Source organism: Rhineura floridana, chromosome 9, assembly GCF_030035675.1.
Source record: "Rhineura floridana isolate rRhiFlo1 chromosome 9, rRhiFlo1.hap2, whole genome shotgun sequence".
Classification (NCBI taxonomy): domain Eukaryota; kingdom Metazoa; phylum Chordata; class Lepidosauria; order Squamata; family Rhineuridae; genus Rhineura; species Rhineura floridana.
In genome coordinates this window covers 107,252,515-107,275,817 of record NC_084488.1, presented here as the reverse complement: position 1 = coordinate 107,275,817, position 23,303 = coordinate 107,252,515, and the positions used below count along the sequence as shown (strand labels likewise).

General features: G+C 43.7%; 1 protein-coding gene across 6 annotated transcripts in view; it reads right to left on the bottom strand.

The window, feature by feature from the left end:
* MAPK10 (mitogen-activated protein kinase 10) overlaps window positions 1-23,303 on the bottom strand; it is a 323,601-nt gene that overhangs the window by 46,054 nt on the left and 254,244 nt on the right. For all 6 annotated transcript variants that reach the window (XM_061583112.1, XM_061583111.1, XM_061583114.1 and 3 more), the window contains one exon: window positions 5,115-5,297. In XM_061583112.1, the coding sequence (XP_061439096.1) occupies window positions 5,115-5,297 (183 nt within the window). The remainder of the gene's footprint in view (window positions 1-5,114; window positions 5,298-23,303) is intronic.

Sequence of the window (23,303 nt, the reverse complement as noted above, 5' to 3'; positions counted from 1 at the left end):
AGATGGGAAGCCCCTTTCCACAAGCAGAATTCAGCCCATGGTTTGCTGGATCCCTATGCTTTGTTTTCTATAGCTCCTATGTCCAACAGCCAATTCTCAGTTCACATCTCCATGAACTGGAGCCAGTGGTTTGTCAAGGCTCACTCATTTCTGTACTAGGGTTCAGCCCTGGAACATGTGAACATGAGTGTCCATCTGAGCATGTGGTGAGCATGTGGTGGGTACATTTAACTCATTTCACAGAAACCATAGCCACTGGGCTCCATTTGTCCCTGCATTGTCGCCAAGGCCGGTGCCAAAGGGCAGCCAGGTGGGGCCCTGACCAAGGATCCCATGGCCCACAGGGGCCCCTGAAGGGCCCCTCAGGGTGGGGGAGTAGCACTCCCCTTGTGCAATCCTGCCACAGATCGCAGGGAGGGAGCTGCCTGCCTGCCTGCCCACTTGCTCACTCACCAGCCCACTCGCTCGCCGGCCCATCCGCGCCCACTCATTGGCCCTCCCACTCACTCCCCCTCCCCCCACCTGCTTGCTCACCCTTCCCCCGCCCGCTCACTTGCCTGCCCCTTTGCCTGCCATCCCACCCGACCCCCTTGCTCGCCCACCCACCATCCCACCTCCCTGCCCACTCAGTAGGTAGGTAGGTAGGTGGGGCATGCATGCATGCAGGTGCCAAGGCCCAGGGCCAGCTGGTGCCCAAGGGCCCCAGCATGCCTGGCACCAGCCCTGATCATCGCCATCCTCCTCACTATCTCCCTATGCATGGGGCAGCTGAGGTGGCAGCAGATACCCCTGACAGGCTGAAACAGAGGAAGAGGAGGCAGTGGGGGTGTGAAAGGTGGATGCTGCAGTTCTGATCCTGATCCTGCCACTGGTAAGCGGGAGCTCTGGACAGGTCTTGTGCATGCCTCCCCTGCCCCTATGGCTTCTGCATTTCTTGGGGGCAGCAGGAGGAGAACCTTTTTGGGACACCCCATGCTGAGTGGTGTGGGGGCGCTCTTGGGAGTTGGCAGACTTGGCTTGGCTAGGTGGCCAACTTCCCCCCAAGCAAGGTGCCTCCTGAACAGACCCCTGATCCCCTGCACCCAAGGGTCCCTAGCAACCTGGAGCCGGCCCTGGCTAAGGAAGCCGTACTTCCCAATAGCCATTCTCTGATGTTTGTTTTAACTTTTAACTTCAGTTTTTAACTAAAGACAGCACAAGAACAAAATCTTGCTGTCTTTACTTGGGGACTTCCTTGATTTTTTTTTCTTTGTTCTTGCTATTTTTCAAATGTCAAGGGGGAGGGGAGTGGAAAATGAACAAAGAAAGGAAGAAATCAGCGATGTTTTTTATCTAAAATAAAATGAAGCTGTTTGGGTAGGGGTGTGTGTGTGGGGATTAGACCGAGGTTTGCTACTGAATTGGATCAAAGGGGCTGCACTCATGATATGTGCTATATGTGCATATCCCCGTTCAGAGCAACATACCACGGAGTGGCTTGTATCATCACACACACAGCATACATTAGAACAGTTTGCTCTAATGGTTCTTTTCACTTTTTTAACGACCACCTTTTTACCTCTGAGCAACAGAAAAGAGCAAGCGGCTTTGAAAATTATTGTATTTAAACAGATGATGGGCTGGGCAAATATGAATTCTGTCAAAGAAGACATGAACACATGAACACTTCCTGAGCACAAAGGAGGTCTGTAAACAGCTTCCACAGGCAATAGCCGAATGCCAAAATATCACCTTCTGCTGCAGAAGGAGGCAGTGGTGGTTTTCAGCATGTCAAACATCTTTTTAATGGTATAAGGTTTGGAATGGCTATTTTGGGGGAGTAGATCGGGACAGGAAATCAGAGTTTGAAGGGGGGCAGCCATATCTGCATGCATGCAAAAAATATTTTTTTCATCAGGGAGCGAAAGAACATCTCACTTATCATTCTCTCTGCATCTGCTTTAAATCCCTTGTAAACCCATTATTGTGCTTCATTATTGGGGTGGGGTGGGGTGAGGAAGGGACGGTATGTGGGCTTATAGAAAGATCTCAGTGCTTCTGAAGCCATTTGGCCAGAGCTTCAATCACCCCCCAGAGTGCAGACAACAGCATCGCTGTATGATGGGAAAAGGCATTCTGGGTAATGACATGCAAATGGCTGCAGATTAAAAAACATTATGCATCACTGTTACAAGCAACCTTGGGAATCCATGTGTGCAAAACGGATGCACACTTCAAGATTTTAGAAGGTTCCAAAACTGTCATTGGAAACCTTTTTTCTGTATTAAACACACATCAATCATTGTTTTCTCAGAACGCTTCCCATCCTGCTGAAGTTAATCATGGGCTCCATTAATGTTTAAAATCATCTCCGTTCTTATTGCTGGCAATGGCAACTTCTCATCTAGCACCATTGTAATCAAGACAGCATTTGGTTGCCTGCATCAGACATTGGCTGCCCATGCATGCTTCCCTATTGATAAAGACTGAATCCAAAGCAATTTTGACCCAGCAGCCCTTACAATTTAATTCTTTCTAGGGAAGGTTTTGCGTGTTTTTGTTCACAGCTTACATGCATCTGAGTGTCTTTGTTTCAAACAAAGGGGGGGAAACAGTGGGGCCTAATCCAGCCTCTTATCCATGTGCATCACTGGGCACAAGCAGTTGTTCCACTCACTTAGCTCTCTGACTGCAGGAAGGCTGCTTACAGAGGAGAAGGAATCGGTAGTAGAGTATTCCTCTATGCAGGAGGGAAAGACAGGAAGGAAGGATGTTTAAAAAAATGGAAATGGACTGCCTTCAAGTCAATCCCGACTTATGGCAACCCTATGAACAGGGTTTTCATGGTAAGCGGTATTCAGAGGGAGTTTACCATTGCCTCCCTCCGAGGCTAGTCCTCCCCAGCTGGCTAGGGCCTGCTCAGCTTGCCACAGCTGCACAAGCCAGCCCCTTCCTTGTCCGCAACTGCCAGCTGGGGGGGCAACTAGGCTCCTTGGGACTACACAGCTTGCCCACGGCTGCACCGGTGGCAGGGCACGTAACCCCTGAGCCACTCACTGAGGGGGTGATCTTTAGCTGGCCCTTGACTCCCAGGAGACACAAGCGGGGATTTGAACTCACTGGACTCCCAACCAGGATCTCTTCCCCACTGTGCTATAGGAGACTCAATTATCCCTATAGTGCTTTCCTAGGTACATCGGAAGTGGCCTTATACTCAATCAGAGAATTGGCTCATCTAGCTCAGTATTTTCTACACTGACTGGCGGTGGCTCACCAGGGTTTCGGACAGGAAACATTCCCAGCCCTCTCTGGAGGTGTCGGAAACTGAACCTGGGACTTCTGCATGCAAAGCAGATGCTCTGCCATGAAATTATGCCCCCTCCCCCATGAGACCATTGGTCCATAACTGTCTACACTGACTGGCAGTGGCTCTACAGAGTTTCCAACATGGGACATGCCATACCCTACCTGGAGGTGCCAAGAATTGGACCTGGGACCACCAGCATGAAAGGCAGATGCTCTACTCCTGAGCTACAGCCCTTCCCCAAGGGCCAAATGTCTGAAAGCGAAGTCAGATGCAAATCTGTTCAATCAATCAATCAATCAATCTCTCTCTCTCTCATACACACACACACACACACACACACACACACATGAGAGAGAGAGAGAGAGAGAGAGAGAGAGAGAGAGAGATTTTCTGGGCACATTTCCCACCTTTATTTTTAACATTGAACTCTCATTTCATAGCATGCCCTATAGCTAATGAGTTTTGACTAGTTTTTTGTTTGTTTTATTAACACACATATATTCTACCCTTCATTACAAAATAGCAATAGTATCTGAAGCCATATTAGAGTAGGGACAGAGCTTCCTGCCCTCACTCACCCTGGTGTTTTATGGGTAAAAATAAAGAAAAAAATGCAGGGAATGCAACTCCTGCTGTCTCCAGCATTGCAACACTGCCCAGGTTCTTAGTCTTTCAACTCAGTCCTAGTATGTTCTTCAAGTAGCCCAAGGTGGTCCGCATTATCCCTGCTCTGAGGTCAGTTTTGCTCCACTGACCAAGTATCAGATGTTCATCAGCATAATAACTGGATGGCAGGCTGATGTGGGGGACTGCTCTACTAAACAGGGTTGCCAAAAGCTCCTAAAAATTAGTCTCTCTGCACCCCAGTGCCTTTAATGGAGATTTGATATGCAGAAATCAGTAGATATGACTGCAAACTGCTGCAAATTAAAGTGCTGTTAATGGGACTGCTCCAGAGACTGGTTGAAAAGTTGATGACAACTCTTCTTCTGAAACATAGAAATTTGACCGCAGCCTTTTAGCATGTTACTGCCACCGTGCCCTATTTTGGAAGCTTGTAGTAAATCTATGTATCAGCACTCCAAAGATATCATAATTAATCAATTCATGCAAAAAGCATCACTGCATAGTGTTTTCATATAGAATCTTAAAAACACCTATGAGATTGTCTTATTGCTGTGCATGGGCTAAATATTGCTAATGTAGGACAGAAAGCGGAAGAGAGCCTTTTCCCAGCAACCTTTCGTTTTACACACATTTTGCAAGGTGCTTCTCTGAGATTTTCCAAGTCGTGGTCTAAAAAGCTACATGATGCAGTAACCTTGCTGAAGTTAAACAGATTTAGGTCTGGTCAGTGCCTGGATGGATGACCCTATATTATTATTATTATTATCATTATTATTATTATTATTATTATTTATTCAACTTTTATACCGCCCGACTAGCAGTAGCTCTCTGGGTGGTGAACACAAGTACAATAAAATCACAAGTACAATAAAATCACACAATACAATACAACAGAGCATATAAAAACAACACAAACTAAAATCAATACAACATATTTAAAATTGAATTAACTTAAATTGAAATTAACTTAAATTAAGATTAAAATGCCTCGGAGAAGAGGAAGGTTTTAACTTGGCGCCGAAAGGATAATAGTGTCGGCGCCAAGCGCACCTCCTCGGGGAGACTATTCCACAGTATATGCTGCCTTGAGTCCCGTGATGGAAGAAAGATGGAAAATAATTGTAACGCATTTCACATGCAAGCTATAACAATCTCATGGCACTAGTTCAAAAATGATTCGTATCCCCTTCTTTGCTCTTACCTTTGAGTTTGTTGTGTTCTGAATCTGCTGGAAAGAGAGAGTCTGGGAAAAGTTTGGGGAAAGTGAGGCCAGCATATTTAGGTCGGTTTTCCACGTAGTTCCGCACTGTGGGCTGGAGTTTCTTCATGAACTCTGGGCAAGGGGTTCCAAGCTGTTCAATTACCTTATTCCACTGGTCAATATCTGAGCAGAGATAGTTAAGGAACAACCAGGTGCAGAATCCCAATCCCATTCTCAAGCATTTTTCATAATTTTTTCTCATTTCCAAGTGACTGGCACGTTTAGTGTTTAAAGACCAACATGAAAACTTAACTATTGAAAGCTTTACTGTCAGTGGTTCACTCCAGGAGCAATATTATATTAAAGCAATTCCATCCACAGCCCAAATAAGCCCAACAACTTGAATTAAGTCATGATTTACCCCATTGATTAACAGATGGAATTATGGCCCAATTCATACAATCACTTTGCCATATAACTAGCTCATAGGGGCTTTCATCACATGGGAAGCCCAGTCACGTGGAATACTTTTCATGTCACCATCGGTAGCCCTAGTGGAGATGGAACACTGGCATGAAAAGTATCCACATGACTGGTCTGCCCATGTGATCAAAACATCCAGACATTACCAATATGTTATGAGAGCCACTGATAGAGCCATAGTGGCAACTACAGCACAAAAGTAGCATATAAATATGCTTAAATGAGTCATAGCATCATGACACCATAATGACTATGGGTTTCCTCAAAACTTTCGTGAAGCCAATTATTCCATCAAGGTAGTTCTGCTTGTTGTAACAACTCAACAAAGACAATGGAGCTACATTACATGAACAGGTCAGAAAAATGTTTCTATTGCCAGCTTGGCCAATTCATCAGGATTGTTGCATTGTACCAAACACAGTCCAGAGGAATAAAAACAGTGTAACCTCTTTGCAAGACCTCTCTGCAGAGGCCATTTTACCTCTCCTTTTGAGCCTCATTCTTCATGAGAGGTCCTGTACTATTTAGAAGTGCAGGTTCCTCTAGGAAATGAGATGCTGCATAATGGAAGACACTTCCACAGAATAAGTCCCAATGGGTATGAACGCAGGTCATTTGTACACATTCTTGTTCACTAGCTCCACAATGTACACGCTAAACCCAAATGTTCCTTATACAATTTTTAAAATATTATTTAGCTCCCCTACGACAGAAATTAAACCATTATGATCATTTTTATGATAATCCCAAATGTTGCATGCTGAACTATGTAGCAACCCATGCTCCAGCTTGCTGGCAAATATTTAATACTGCTTGCTGTAATTAATTGGTAGTTGCTAACAGAGCACCAAACAGCATGACAAGCACTTTACAGAACACAGAAAGCTTACAGTCTACAATGGATGGTCAAATCAGATGAAAATAGAGGCACTGCTGTATGCATTTAATACCCTAGCTCTCATACCAAACATCGTTGCCTGAGGTGCCCTGCACATGGGCACATTACTACACAATAGCTGATGCCTCTTATGTCTCTCTCTCTCATAATATTAGAACCCAGGGTCACCCAAGGAAGCTGAAGGGTGTGAGATTCAGAACAGATGAATGGCAGCACTTCTTTGCACAGTGCATAGTTAAAACGATGAAATTTGCTGGCACAAGATACAGTGACTACCAGCCATGCTACCTCCAGGATCCGGGGCAGCATCCCTCCCTATGCCAGTCACTGTGGAACAAGAGCAGGACAAGGCTATTGCTCTCATGTCATGCTTGTGGGTTCCCCAGAGGCATCTGGTTAGCCATTGTGGGGAAACAGGAGGCTGAACTAGATAGGCTTTTGGTCATATCCATGCTCCTGTTGCTCCCTTATGTTCTCATTCTGCAATAGTCTGTCCTGATCTAAAAGAAAGAGGGTGATCGTTCTTTTCGTTAAAGATATACTAGAAAACCCAAATGATCTGTTTTTCAAAATGAATAAGTTGTTTTGTGAAATGGCAGGCTGGGCCAGGGCCAGCTCCAGGAATGCCGGGGCTCTTGGGCATCAGCTTGCCCTGGGCCCCGGTGTGTGTGTGCGTGCATGCACGTGTGTGCGCATGCACGCCTGCACACACGTGGCCCCCCACGCCCCCCCACCTACCTGTCTGCTGTCTTTTACCATTGCCCTTAACAAAGATGGCGGCCGCAGTTTCCCTAAGGGGATGATGCCTCCGCCGCCATCTTTGTTGACGGCACGCGTGCGTGCTACGCACGTGCATCTCTGCCATCAACTAAGATGGTGGCAGGGGCTTCAGTACCTTAGGGAAACCGTGGCCACCATCTTCATTAAGGGCAATGGTAAAAGACAGCAGACAGGTAAGTGGGGGTGTGGGGGGCCTGTGGATAGCGGAAGGGGAGCGGAGGGGCAGCTGAGGGACCCCCTGTAGCTCCAGGGGCCATTGGGCCAGTGCCCCACCTGGCCGCCCTTTAGAACCGGCCCTGGGCTGTGCACTGCATGTCGCTGTAGTATTCATAACGGTGTTTATGCTCTAAGAGGAAGAATAAGATTCATCCACTCCCAACACAGGTATTTGGCATCTAGGGACCAGGGAGCCAGGAGACATAACCTCAGAGGATGATGATTCTAGCAACTGACCCTAATACTTTTTAAAGGTACTCACAACAATCTCCCACAAAGGCAAAACTGATTTACCAGGAAGGAGAGGTACCAGGAAATTGAAATGTGCCAGAAGTGTGTGAGATTGGGATGGAAGTGGGGAGGAATAGAGCAAGGATTGAGTAGACAGGAGTAGAATGTACTACTCGCAAAACATGATTAGAGTGGATGGGGTAGAGGAAAGCTGAGCAGCAACAGAGGGATAGATAAAGCTAAACTAGGGTACTTCAACAGAACCCTTGTTAAAGCTGTAGACAGTGAGGAAATATTAGAAGAGGACCCAAACCAACCTGCACCCTGCGTTCTTCATCTGAGGCCCTTCTCTGTGTGCTCCCCTCCAAAGGAGATGCAACATGAGAATGAGCCTTCTCAGTGTGCCTCCCCATTTATGGAATGCTGTCCCTAGGGAGGCATGCCTGGGCTGGCACCATCACTACCAGTTTGTAGGCACCAGGCAAAAACATTCTTATTCACCAGGACTCTGGGCCTTAATTCTTTGTTTATCTTTCAGTGGGGTGGCTTTGGTTAGATCTTTTATAAACATTACTTGCCTATTTTAGGTTGTTTTATCTTTGTTTTTATCCTTGTCTTTAATGTTTGTTTTTGTAAGTCGCTTTGAGTTTTACTTTTTAAGGGGAGGGGAAAGTCACTTATATAATAAATAATCATAATCCAGGGTTATTGTCAGATATTGTTGGGCACCTGCTGAGGTTCATACCCCACCAGGAGGTCCATTGCTGACCCCCCCCCAAGATCCCTGTCCCTGATCTAACTCCTGGTTACTGCTGCCTGCTCACTTGTCGTCTCCAAGCATGTGAGCAGTGACAAGAGCAAGAAGGAGAAGCCTCAACTTGCTTTCACTTCTACTTGTTGGAAGTTTTGTGGACTGACCCAGAGGAAGTGGGCAAGCAAACAGGAAGTGGTGAAAGGGCAAGGAAATAGGCAGAAAACTAAAGGCCTCTTGCCCAGGTGTCCTCCTGCCAACACACACACAAACACTGGGACTGACACTGGACAACATTTTTGGGCACAGGAAGCAGCTTTGGAAGGCACAGAGATGAGCGTCAGACTTGCAGGGTTCATGTCATATAAATCACATGAATGAAGAAAGAGTAACTTTTAAGACTCAGAGAAAATAGGTTGAGCTCTTGGAGCTGGCTTAGAGTTTTTCCAGCTAAGATTTATCTTCTGAGACATCGTCTTCTTCCCAACACACACAAAAAGCCCTTTCTCTAAATTCTAATGATTATCATAACAATCAGAGTGGGAGGAAGACACAAAACTGATCAGGTGGCTGATTTCAACTACATAAAAAGGGACCTAAAATTTTCATTCAAGCAACTCGTTTAGTTTAGCTGAAGCTCCATAAGGGGAATGGAAAAAGCAGCAGAAATATTTTCACCCTCAACAATCACAATCAGAAAATGATCTACTCAAGGATATACTCAACAAGTAAACCGACACTTTTGACTGGACCAGCCCTGCCAGTACAGCAATGTACAAGGCTCTGATTGTAACATGCGGAAATGAACAAGCACATTAGCTTATTATAGAACAATACTCAACTCCTGTCAGCATCCAAAAGGACAAAGATTAGAACCACTACGATTAGGTGAAAGAATTGAATGTTTCAGTAACAGTCTGAGTGCACGCAGGTTGGCTCTAAGGCATGTCCACACATAAAGCAGTTGCAAATATTGGTCACAGCTGGGGATGGAGGAGAAATTTGATTCAGTTCGCATCTAAAGCTGAATCTATCAAATTCGCACTTTCCGAAACAATGACAACTGAAAAACATTCGAACCTTTGAAGTTTGCCCTTATCCCAATTTTCCAATGCAGTTCTTCAAACAAAGTGTTTACAGAACTGCTTATAATAGGAAGTGTGCATTAAAATGAATATATTAATGAAAATAACATACAAAATGCATTGTATTAGGATAAATTACTTGCAAAAATGTGCACATTAGCCAAAACTGCAGACAAAAACGTGTTTATTAGGAGAAATCTGCACTAAAATGCTGAAGAATGTTTATGAGATTTTTTTAAAAAAAATTATAAATTACTGCAGAAATGTGAAGGATTGAATTTAAGATTGGAAAAATGACAAAATAAGAGAACTGAAATTAATGGATCCTTCCATCCCTAATCATAGCACAGGACATTTCTAAGCAATTTTTCTCCTTGGGAAATTCATGGCTTTATTATAATAGACATCAATGGTATTGGACCACACAAGAGGATCATTGTGGTTCATAAAATGGCCAGGGTATTGTGGGGTCAACAGTCAACAATGCATGTACCCCTCACAGAGAGAAAGATACAAATGCAGTTGTCTAGGATCATTCCAGCTTGTGGTATCTAGTTCACTGACGTTGCCAAAACCCAATGAGCCTTCAGAGCCACTGTTACGGCAAATATGGGTGGAATGTGGCATGTAACACCTATGCAACATAGAATTTACGGAAGAGGGGAGGTAGGAGGAGCTTTAATGAAATTCATAAGCTCACCCCAGTTCTTTCCAAATTATGACTTTAGCCTTCTAAAAACAGTATATAAGAGGGGCATAAAAACTATTAGGAGGCTTGACCCCTTTGACCCAACCCTGTAAATTGAGGATTGGTTATAACTTAACCTAGGATATTGCATTAACCTGCATGTGGACAACCTTTGGCCCATCAGATGTTGCTGAATTACAACTCCCATTAGCCCCAGTGACCATGGCCAATGGCCAGGGTTGAGGGGAGTTCAGCAACATCTGGAGACCCAAAGTATTCCCTATGCTTGCATTAACACAACACTATGTGTCAATGATGCTGAATCAGTTGTAGACACTGCTGCAGCGTAACAGTGTCATTAGAAAGCCATTAAATGCCACGAAAATAGTCAGAGTGGAGACATGGTTGGAGGAGGCGGAACAGAACTGTCATGTGCCATCTTAAAAGACTTTTGACCCAATAGAATCAGCAACGTTGGAGCAACTATTTGTGTCTAATTTACTTCAGTAAACAACCAAAATGGGATTGGACTTGTCAGGATGTGTTTGCCCAAACCAGTGCTTGCACAAGGCACCATTAGTAATGTGAGAATGAAATTCATATCTATAGAATCAAAGTGGAGTCTATAAATTCCAGCATATACTAGGATTCCAGTTCAAAATTCTGTTAAATTTCAGGTGATTACTTCAATTTCATCTTTATACTAACCAAGAGCAAAGTGATTCAAATGGAAAAAATAAATGTTCGGTTGTGATGTCAATTGGGTGCTAGAAAATTGTTGCACAGGAAATCACAGTACTGTTGAAAAAAAGGAAGTCATGAACCAAGTGGCTACATTTCAGGGCCAAACCAGATGTGATGATAGCAGATCTGTTCTAAACTCTGGGTTTTTACTGCAATATGTAGAAAGCCAGGGCGGAGGCTCAGTTTAAACAGCAAAATGTTTAAAGAACTGAGAAATGGGCAGGGATGCTGAGTCGCCCATCCACCTAGAGCACCTCTCTCTCTCTCTCACATTCCAATTTGTAGCCTAAGGTGATCTATTTCTCCAGCTGGGCTCTGAAACTGGAACTGAACTCCATGAAAAACCATCTTGGGGGAAGACTAGATGGGGATAAGCCATTGGAGGGGTGGAGGAACTAGCATCCTCCTTGCTGGTTCACCCCTATTGCTGTTTACGGCAAGCTCATCTTTTGCTTTTACTTTGGCAAGATCCTGATTTTAAATGCATGGGCCTGCCATCATCACTGTTAGTTTGGCCCTCAAAGGGGAGCCTCTCAATCCAAAAGATCACATGTCTTAAGAGCACTGTAGCCATTGGTTACAGATCCAAACTAGCTGACCATCACTTAGCAATCCTTCTAATAGCAAACTCGGGATGTTGAGTGCCAACCAGTTTGGAAGTGAAATGGGGTTGCTTAAACACTAAGGCAATCCGTTCTGCATATTCAGAGGTCTCCCTAGGTATGCAGAAGTATATATGCTTGTCAGCTAAAATGATTTCATTTAAATTCCCAGTATGGCCCAGCAGGGGCCTGCAAGCTTCCAGGATGTACAGGACGTTAATATGTCAGTAGCAGTAGATGGGTATGGAGGAAGATTGAAAGGAGGGAGAAGAAGGGAGTTAACCTGCTCAAGGACCTAACAGTGAATATCCTGAGGGAGGATTAGGGTTAGTGGGATGTGACCTGACATGTGAAACAACAACACAGAAATCCTCAAACACCTTCCAACCATTGCATGGATTGCAAGTACTCTTGTAAGGAAACAATCTATTCCTCTTTTTTCTTGGTCCCTGTAAAAGCCACCCTCTTCCCATCCCTATGAACCCTTGCATTTGTGATTTTGAAAACACTAGAACAAGCACAGGACCACAAAGAAACACCTGGCCCAGTGGTAGGTCTCCGAGTATCAGTCCATAATACTGGAGTCTTTGTGTGTGTCTGACACATGGTAGTAATGAAAGCCACTACAAATTAGTTTTAGGCATAGATTTCAACACCTCAGCATTTAAAGTGTATGTATCACCTCCTACAACTCCATAGGTTGAGCCAAGGCATGGTGAGTCCAGGCTTGCACATAAGCCCACAGAAATGACTAGCTTGCAAAAAGAAACAAGTTACTAGCCTGCTAAGAGGCTAGAAGGCTGCATTTGCGTGCTGGTCATGAGTGGGGTGGGAAACTGCAGCCCGTATGGAAACAGAGACTACTAACTTCTTAGCAGGTGAATAGGAAAAAAAGGTGCCCTTCTACTAGAGGTGGGTGAGAATTTTGATTCAGTTCGCATTTCAAGCAGAATTTATCAAATGCACAATTTCCAAAATGATATGAGAACCGAAACACAGCCATCCCTCGAAATTCACAGGTATTAGAATTTTGGGATGCAGTTTGCCAACTAAACAACATTTACAAAAATGCATATATTAGCGGATAGTGTGCATAAAAATGAACACGAGTGAAAATAACATCGAAAAGGCATGAAATGATGAGAAATGGCTTGCAAAAATGTGCACCTTTGTCAAAAATGGCCAGAAATTGCCACCCTGGCTCCTGCTGGGAGGAAAGGTGGGATGTAAATAAAATAATAAAATGAAATAAATAATAAATAAAACTCCCTACAAAAATGTATTTATCTGGAGAAATTCACACTAAAATGGAGAATTTTCATGAGGATTTTTTTTTAATTTGCAGATCGCTATAGAAATGTAGAGAACTGAATTTAACACTGGAAGAATGAGAAACTGAGAGTACCGAAAGAGTCAGATCTTTCCATCTCTACCCAAATGGGCTGTTGGAGAAGGGATGGGACAATCAATCCTCCCGTCTGCTAGCCAACTGCATTTCCACGCTGGTTGTGAAGGGAGAAAATCTCCTTCCACCGAAGCTAGCACAGAAACCAAATGGCCTGGCAAAGAAGGGATGGAATGATCTGTCGCTCTTTCTGTTAGGCTGCATGGGGCTCCTGGATGCCAATAGCCACCAGGGAAGCATTTAAATAAAAGATTGGGTGAGCCATGATCTCCACATGCCTCTGTCTGCGCATTTCCAAAACTGCCTCTTTTGTGCCTTGCTATAGACCAGGGTTCCCCAGCTGCGATCCATGGATCATCAGTGGTCTGCAAGCTTCATTAAGGTGGACAATGACATATCTGTGGATTTGTGGTGGAAGATGGGAAAGGGCACATCCATGGCACAGACTATTCATATTGATTCTTAATTGTATTTGTCTTGCTTCTTTCATTTCTTACATTGGATTTTATTGTATCACAATCCAAATTGTGTGGGATTACAATTGCTAGAACAGGCAGAAAACTCATTAAGCGGTCTGCCAAGACCTTCAGCAATTTTCAAATGGTCTGGGGGGGCGGGGAGTTTGGGAACCACTGCTGTTTTGTTATGCTTTGCCTTGGTGTGGCCTGGTTATCAATGGGGAATAATGGGCATGAATGGGGCAGCTAGCTGTTCCAAGTACTGGAAATGTGAGCCATGCCCACTTGAAAGGAACAGAAAACAGCTATAGATGCAGTGTGCAAAGTGAGAGTTAACAGAAGTTGCTTTTGCAAAAAAAAAAACTGCAGAAAAGGGCCTTCCTCTTCACTAAGGAAAGCTACACTGCAAATGAGAACAAAGGAACTAGATAAAATGTTGCACAGCCTTACAGGAAATGGAGTGCACAGTTAACAGCATTTCCCCCCTATTTGTTTAAGAATACCAACACAATTAAGGACAAATTTCAAACAAATCATCAGCTGCTAGTGGTTGGTTTCTAGGGAGTTATTTCTATAGCAAAATGCTCTTAATGGTTTAATTATAGAGGCTCTGTGAACAAATTTTAATAAGTATGCAGCTGTTTGAAAGAAACTAGGCTTTTAAAATGCATTATATAGAACATCTTTGGTGAGGTTTATCTTTTCCTTCGGGTAATTTATTTGAAAGAGATTTCTTAAAATAAAAAATACAAGAAAATTCATGCTTCTGAGCCCATAGAAGCTATAGGATGAGTCTAATCCATGGTATGCTGAGGTGCAGCAAATACCGCATCTTTTGGAAGAAGACCAGGGGGAACTTACAGTAAGATGAGGAATCCTTGTAATTCCAATATGGGTATTTGTTCTAAGCCATGCATCAGATGGTGAAAAAAAAAGAGAGCCATGAAAAGGAAAGACACTGTTAATTTTCAATAAGAAGAATTGCACATAGTTGCACATCTCTACTGCACGCCGGCCGATACTGTGGCCCAGCAAGCCAAACACATCTCAACAGCTATGCATTGTGGCCAGCCTTGTGCTTGAGATCTCCCCTCCTGCTGTTTTTGCAGTCCCAGGTTTGGAAGCAAAGAGAAGCCATTCATCAGGCCCTTGTCGGGCCACCACATATTGACGGGCTGAATTTGGTTTGGTGGGTTGCAAGTAATACAAACCAGGTCTTCTACTGAAAACAAAGATGGTCTGGACAATTAGGATAGCTAACATTATTGGGTAGACCTGCCATCAAGAGCCCTAGCCCAGTAAAGCAGAAGCATAGTGCATGTCTGTGTACTGGCTTGTTGGCAGCACCTGTCACCCATTGGCAGCACCAGGCATCCTCTAGAAGCTGGTAGGGACTCAGCACCCTAGCAGGGCCTGCCAATACTGAAGTCTGATCTGATTTCACTCAGCCTCTCATGCCATGCTTGATCTTACTGAGTGGAAAGCTGCCATTTTTAATTGCTCACAGAATTCCCAAAATGATGGTTTGTCATTGTAGGGTTTGGAGGGGGGGAGAGATTGTTTTGGTTCACTTAATTTGTACTTCCCCAAACCATATGCAAATCAAAATGCAGCTACCCTTTGAAAGGCGCACTTGTCCAAATCTTGTGATGCAGTTCTCCCCCCCCCAAAAAATGTACAAAAATGTATATATTAATGGACAGTGTGCAAAAAATGCACATATATTTGTGAAAAAATATTAAAAATATATTGTATGGGAGGAAATTCCTTGCAAAAAAATGTGTATATTAGGACAAATACACACTAAAACACTCCCAAATTTTCATGGTGACATTAAAAAGAATGCAATCTGATGCAAAAATGTGGCAAATCACACTTTAGATTAGAAAAATGAGTGAGAGGAACCAAAATGGACAGATTCATCCATCCCTAATTGTGGCTACTTACATTTATGATGTTGTTTTATCCTCAGTTGTATTACACAAGATTTTAACGTTTTAGTTTTCTTCACCTTTGTCTACTGTCCTGTTCCCTCTGTAAATGAAGGGTGCTCTAGCTGCATTTTAAATGAATATATAGACAGTTGGTACTTGCAGACTGCAGAACTGCTTCTGCCAGTAAACTCATCAGAGGGGTTCAGTGATGTGGGGAGAGGGGTGTCAGAGGGCACTTTGACAGGGGGGGGTAGCTTCACACCTGGAGCCAGCTCTGTCTCTGTGCACCATACAACATACATGGTGGACAAGCTTCTATACCAGCTTCTCCTTAGGGATGCCTGCAGAATTTCACATACATTACTGTCTCGGTCCTCAGCAGAATCTTTTCAAGACACCATTTAGCACTGAAAATCTGTTGCTGTCAATCAAACTCTTTTAACTGTTCTGCAGAAATGTCACTTTTGCACAGCTAATCTGGGCATGGAGCCTGCAAAGTGCATTTGACTGGCAGACATTCAACATGTTGGTGGGAAAATGAGTGAATATGATATTATGTATCAACAAACATAAAAGATAAAAGACGGACAGACAAATGCATAGCCATGACCTTGTGAATGAAATTCACGTTAAGACTGAGGACTTCTTTCCTATTCCTCCTCCTCCCCTTTTGCTTTCAGTATGTACTACATGCACAGATTTTGTGGGGAAATGCTTTTCCCCTCTGATAATTTCTTGAGCTTGAAGAAAATAAAACTGTGCCAGAGATAAGACAGATGCAGCTTAGAATATGTTTACATATATTAATTGCAATTTGTATGGAATAAAAACATTATTCAGAATAAATCTAAAAAATGTCACTGAGCAGCAAATGCGAAAACTAAATAGTTTGCAAACTGGGACTTTATGGCCACAGATTTAAAATGAAGAATGATAAGGAAGGGACGTAATGGTGATGTTGCAGAAAAGAGTTGGTCCCATGTGTAACATTTATTTTATTTATGTGAAGAGGACAAAAATCCTATCTGAGAGCTGTTTTTTAAATGTAGAAACAAAATGGTTAGTTTTTAGAGCCTGTACAGACTCACTTTTTTTAGGGGTGCACTTAAGTGTCTGCTTAAAAATCTTAAACAGGTATCTGCCCAATCCTATTAATGTATGTCATATAAGTCCTCCAAGCTCAATCAAACATACACCCAGGCAAATCTGCCTGGCTTTGCAACTTAAAAATACCAAGTGTGACTGTGAGAAACACATATTTGCAAATGTATCATACAGATTTAAGAGGCAAGTTCCCCCTTCTGGGATCCCCTAGATGGTGTGCTCCCTTCCCCAGCTAGAGTCATAATGGGCAACAGCAATTATCTCATAAGCCCACAATGCCTCAGAGCAACACTGTGTTGGAGGCTTGCGGGCAATGTGGGAAATTTTAAATAGTGGGTGACTTTCCATACTCAGCCACTACGGCCCAATAAGCTCAGAGGCAACAAAGTGGGCAGCTAAGCCAAAATGGCATCAGTGCCAATGGGGCCAAGGCATAGATCAGCAGCCGTGGACCCTGCTGGAGTGAATGGGGCATGGCAGTTGCCCGAGGCTGCTGGAGGCTGCCACCAGTGCTTCATTCTTATCAGAGAGCTGAGATTAGCCATGGCTCCCTGTTGAGTCAACATTAAGCGGCCTTTGTGGGTTTGTTACTGTGAAAGTGTGAAGCAGCCATTACTAAAACCAGCTACCACAGCATTTGACTCACCCGGAAGATATAATTCAGAAATCATTTCCAAGGATGAAAACCAGTGAAATATTGCTACAGAAGCACTGATGTCTGTATGTAACTGATCGTGTTAGAATGCAACACTGACTCATCCTCTTCACTCACCTGAACTGCAATATCCTATCATTCTGTGCTGTGCCGGTAAAAACGTCAGGCTTCTTTGTGTTTGTAGTTCCTAGTGTTAAAGTGCTATCAATGAGGTTCATTACAACAGAAATGGAACAGGAACCTGTGGCCCTCCAGATGTTGGTGGACTGCAACTTGCATCATCCCTGGCCATTGGCCATGCTGGCTGGGGCTTATGGGAGTTGTAGTCCAACAACATCTGGAGGACCACAGGTTCCCCCATCCTTGCCTCACAAGAAAGGGAGGACTGCTGTGGTACTTTTAAATTAAATTTGCAACCTGCCCCATCCTGAGGAATCAGGGCAGATACCAAGGAAGAAACTATCTACTGGACAGCATAAGCTGAAGATAACTAGTGCAGCCATCTATAACAATACAGTAGAATCCCATTTGTCCAAACCTCAGTGATCTGCATGTTATCCATGTCCTCTATAGGTCTGTTAGCCACAAATGGAGCCTTTCTTTAGCCAAAAGATAGAATAAAAGTGGATGGGGTGGTGGGAATCAATAGATTTATTTTTTTTAAACGAAATAAATGTTCTCCCATACCAAACCAACCCTTGCCAATTTTCTTTATCCAAATTTTCTGGAACTCCTTTAGGCCGTTTTGATACAGGAGATTCTACTATAACATAGAAAATTTATAGAACAGTATCTAATATAGCCAGGAGAAGGCTGCTAACCTCTACAGAATTATGAATCTATGGCAGTCTGTGCCATGAGTGAGGAACCTTTGCTCCTCCAGATGTTGCTGGACTACAACCCCCATCATACCATTGGTCATCCTGGCTGGGGCTGATGGGAGCTGTAGTCCAGCAACATCTGGAGGGCCACAGGTTCCCCATCCCTGTTCTGTTGTGTCACAGATTTTTCAAGTAAAGATATGACAATGATTGTGAGGCATCCCTTAAGCTGTGTTGATCCCATTCCATGAGGTACAATAAAAGCCTTTGCTGTACCATTCCAAATGCGCAGAAGGGAGTGAAAATGGTACCTAGAGAGGCCCATGGCCTAGGAAGGATACGATCAGTGCCAGGAAACAACACAGCACCTTTAATCATTTCTCCCATGATGCACCCTACTGACCACATGTCAACTGAAAACAAAAATGAAATGAAGGTAAACAAGAACACAGCAACAGAACAACAAATAAATGAGAAGACTTATCTGGTTGGGTCAATAAAACAGGCATGATTCCTTGCTTTGAGGGTTCCAAGGAAGAATCGGATCTGCCTGATTTGAGCCTCAGATCAGATCTGAAGCTCTGAAGCTCCTGCCCATTGCTGTATCCATCTGTCCTTGCTGCTTCCTGCCCTCTTACAACATCCCTGTATCACCTTCCTCTTGGTAAGCACCAGAGGCAGTTGCTGCAGGTTCAGGAGGCACTGGCCAAGAAGCCACGGGAGCAGCAGACTGTGGAGACTGGTGGCCCCAATGTCGGTGGGGCAGTGAATCCGCTCCGGGTTTTAGTTTGAACTTTGAAGGAGCTGTCACAGATGCTGACATCAGGAACACCAATCTCCACTGGCAGCAGGTAAAGGGGGTGCTGATGTCTTCTCTTGCCCTTCCCAGACCCGCAATGAAAAATCTGCTACTGTGAACACAATGTGACAGCCCTGGTGCTTAAATTCCACTCTTCTGAATAAAGCTTTTCCAACGTTTATGCCTGCAAAAAGCAGCATATTGATTGATGGGGCAACCTTTTAAGGAGAGCTTCCATGCATATCCTTATGAAATAGTTTGTTGCACCCTGTAGCTACAAAAGAGGGGGGGCTAAAACCTCCCCCGCTCCCCCCCCCTGCAAAGGCCTGATTTCTGTCTATACCTTAGAAGTGGAAAGGGAAGGAGGGGGGTCTTTTGTTTCCCAAGCAAATGTCCTTCTGACAAGGTCTTATTTTTTAGGAAATTGAATGTCCTCCTCATTTGGGCAGCTACTTCCTTGAGTACAAAAGACTGCTTATGTTAGACTTGCCAGCCGGAGGAAGTGATTGGTCAGAAGGGGGTTGGTAGCTATAGGTTAAAATGGTTGATTTTTAGTTTGGAAAAAGTCAATACTTGCCTACATGCACGAGAGTAATGCAGCATGAAAGAAAGAAAAAACAGAATAAAGAAAGAAAGTTCAGTGAACTGAATAAGACCCAAGGCTAGCTACTGAATGTCACTATGGGTTTGAGATTATGATTACTCAACTAATTTTAAAATATAGGTCTCATCTGCATTCTTTTAAGCATATTGGTTTCTAAAGAGTTATTTTCTGAAGGGATATGCAAATCATCTTCCCTTTAGCCTATAGCAAAGAAACTACTGTTTCTCCTAACAAGCTGAAATTTCAGCAGCTGGACAAGCAAGATTCCCAACAAAGCAGTAGGTGGTATTCAAAGCTAGTCCTACTCCGAGTCAACTCTCTTGGTTCATTAAGTCCTGCTCTGAGTAGGACTCAGTTGACTACCACTCCCAATATCCACCCATTATTTAGAAATGTGATTCAAATGTATTGAGAATCCATTTCTCTGCTGTGGTAACTCTTTTTGGAATTCATAAACTTAGCAAAGCCAAATTTAGAATAAGGCCTGCAGGATTTTTTTTGCACAGCATGATGGATAACACTGGTTTTGATTGGGAACATGCATTCTCAGGAGAAAGGAGGGGAGAAAGCAGCCCACCCTTGTCAAAATTTCTCTCTGCTTTCCAAGCTGGAGGGTGGAGCAAATGCTACATTTTACAGTTGACAAAGGTTTGAACCGTTGGCCTGAAAGTTGTGGTAGAGGAACAGTTTTCAGCAGCAGATGCACCTCTTAACCCCGGCCTTTGACACCTGAGACGTGTGTTTTCAGGACCCACTCTAACCCTGTGATTGTAATTTGGTTTAAATGTTCTTAATATTGATTTTTAAATTGTTGTAACCAGCCCTGGGACCTGCTGATGAAGGGCAGGTGATGGTGATGATGATGATGATATGCTTAATTAAGACATTGGTCACAGCCACAGCATACATTTAAAGCACATTTAAAGCACATGGCGTCCCCCAAAGAATCCTGGGAAGTTCAGTTTACCCCTCACAGAGATACAATTCCCAGCATCATTAATAAACCAGTTTGCAGGATTCTTGGGGGAAGCCATGTGTTTTAAATGTATGGTATGGATGTGACCATTGTTAACTCGTATGTGCAGCAATAGGCAAATTCCGTACCAGGGTCTGAAAACAAAGCAGCCAACGTTGTGATGCCTTTATAGAAGCCTATGGAGTGATTGGTTGTATTGCCAATATTGTGACACCTTCCTACAAATTTTAAAGTGCAAGCACATTTGGAATACTGTGTACATTTCAAAAAAGGGTATCATTGAGGTGGAAACTGTGCAGAAAAGAACAACTAAAAATGATCAAAAGGTTAGAACGCCTTCTGTGTGAAGAAAGGCTAAAGCAACTGGAGCTTTCTAAAATAAATTAAAAAGAAAACATTTTAAAAAACCACTAAGGGAGCCAGAATTGAAGGGTTATAAAATTAAGCATAGTATGGTCAAAGTGTGTAGAAAAACACTCTCCATTTCTCATAACTTAGAACCCAGGGGTCATCCAGTGAAACTGACTGGCGGTAGATTCAGGGCAGATAAAAGAAAGCACTGCACAAGAATCCACTGCCACAAGATGGTGGTGGTGACAGCAACTACCAGCTTTCAAAAGCCATAATGAAGTAAATAAATAGCCAGGATCAGGGGTGCTAAAACCAGCTGTTAGGGATAAAGTGGGTGAGAACTGACCAACTTGGGGCATCAGTCCTACCTACAATCTATCACCTAACTCACTCCACCCACTTTGCTAGCATTTAATCCTTTAGCAGAACTTGCGCCTACATGTTTACAGTTCTGGAGCATGTGCACTTTTTAGGAGGGGGCAGGAGGACAGTCTTCCTCTTTCAGACCACCACTTTGTCATGATCACCTGTTCCTCTGGTTAAGAGGAAGTATAAATGCGGTAAACAATACTGCACCTATTGTGAGAGAGTGCTGTGCAGACTATGGTTACCCAAGTTTCACAGGCTCTTACTAGAGAGCACCTATAATATCAGTGATGACAGCACTCCAGATGCATAACAGCATTCCAGGTGACATTTAAGAACATGCTTCATTATTGTTGTTGATGCTTTTAAATGATGCTTTAGAACAGGTGTAGGGAACCTTTAGTTCTCCAGATGTTGCTGAACTACAAGTCCCATCAGCCCTAGCAAGCATAGACAATGGTCAGGGATGATGGGAGTTGTAGTTCAGCAATATCTGGAGGGCCAAAGGTTCCCCACACCTGCTTTAGAACACATCATTCCCTTTTAAAATCATCCAAAATCTCCTGCCTCTGCAGCAACACCCACTATTTTGCATTTTTTCCATTTCTTTCCCCCATTCCACCCTTTAATTCTCCTGCCCACTTTGTGTCCAGCACAGGGGTGCACATCTCCCTTTTACAAAAAAAAGAAAAAAAAGAAAAAAGGCAAATGTCTCCCCACCCCACCCCTCAGCGGCACATGGAAACAGGAAATTATACTTTGTTCTAGATTGTATTTTCTCTTTGGTGTTACTAAGATTAAAACTGGGGCTTGAGGTTGGAAACCCATGGCATTGCTTTGTATATCTGTAACTACAATGTTGCGACGCTTCGCCAACATTTCAACTAACAGTGAAAGCCTAGACATATCTACTCAGAAGTAAGTTCCACTGAGTTCAGTGGGGCTTACTCCCTGGTAAGGGCATAGAGGATTGCAGTTGAAGTTATACATCCTGATCTATAGGCTCGTGAGTGTAACAGAAAGCACTATTGCTCAGTAGTCCTTCTAGCAGGAACTCTCCCCCACCACCGCCCCCACCACGCTTCCTAATTTTCTGTGCTAAATAGCCCTGTATATTCTGACAGTAGTATAGTAGCTGCATATTGCAGAGGGGGAGGTGTGCCTCGAGTAAAGGTTTGCCATGGGGATGCCACAAAAATGGAGATGGGACATATATATGCAAATAAATAAAAAGGAATAACTTTGCTTTGAAACATATAAATAGAAAGTTTCAATTTATAAAATGCAATTATACTCACAAATGCACACAAGCAGGGGCACAGCCACCCTGTCCTTGGCAGCAAAAGCATCAGTTCACTAAGCGCAAAATCTCTCTCAGTGCTTACTTCACTGAGATGTTGGAGGGACCCTGAGAACAAATTTCCGGTTTTACCAAATAAGAATGATCAAATTATGGTATCAGTATGTGTGAGCACACATGGCATGATTTCAAATCTTGTGAGCAACACCACGGTTCTTGTTTGTCAAAAAGAATACAGTGGTAACCATATTTTCCAGGGCATCTTTCAGCAACACGTGGATAGCACTGAGAGTTTTGTATGGCCCATCAAGAGTGAGAACCATATGAGAAGCAACACGCCAATGAGCATGATCTTTGTTAAAAAGTTAGTTTGCTAAAGCCATAGTTTTTCAGGTGCTTCATTACACACACCTAAAGCTGCTGCACAGACACGATCTCTCTCACTTCAATATGAGAAGTTCTCTGCACATAGAAAAGGGTGTGTGTATGGAGCCTCCAATGGAGACTGGTCCTTTTGGGCAAATGGGGCACTAGCTGCCCTCAGCCAGCCTCACCTGCCTATCTTATTTACATCCAATCCAGGGGGTGGACCTGGCTGCCAGCTTCCTCCTCCATAGTTTCAGTGTTGCCCTTGCATAATTCAGCAGGGACAAGGATGGAAACAAAGTTAGAGCTAGTTGGCTCTGCTTCTCAATGGCTCTGGCTCTACCTGCAGTCGGGCTCCCGCTCTTTCACCCTACCAGTCCCAGTGGACACCAGCCACCACTTCCCATGGAGGAAAATCATGCAGATATGAGAGCTATGCATGCACATTGGCATGTTTGTATCACAAATGGCTGGGCAACTGACAAAGATCACAACGGCCACATTCACACCAGACATTTACTCTACTATTATTCCACTTTAAACAGTCATGGCTTCCCTCAAAGAATCCTGGG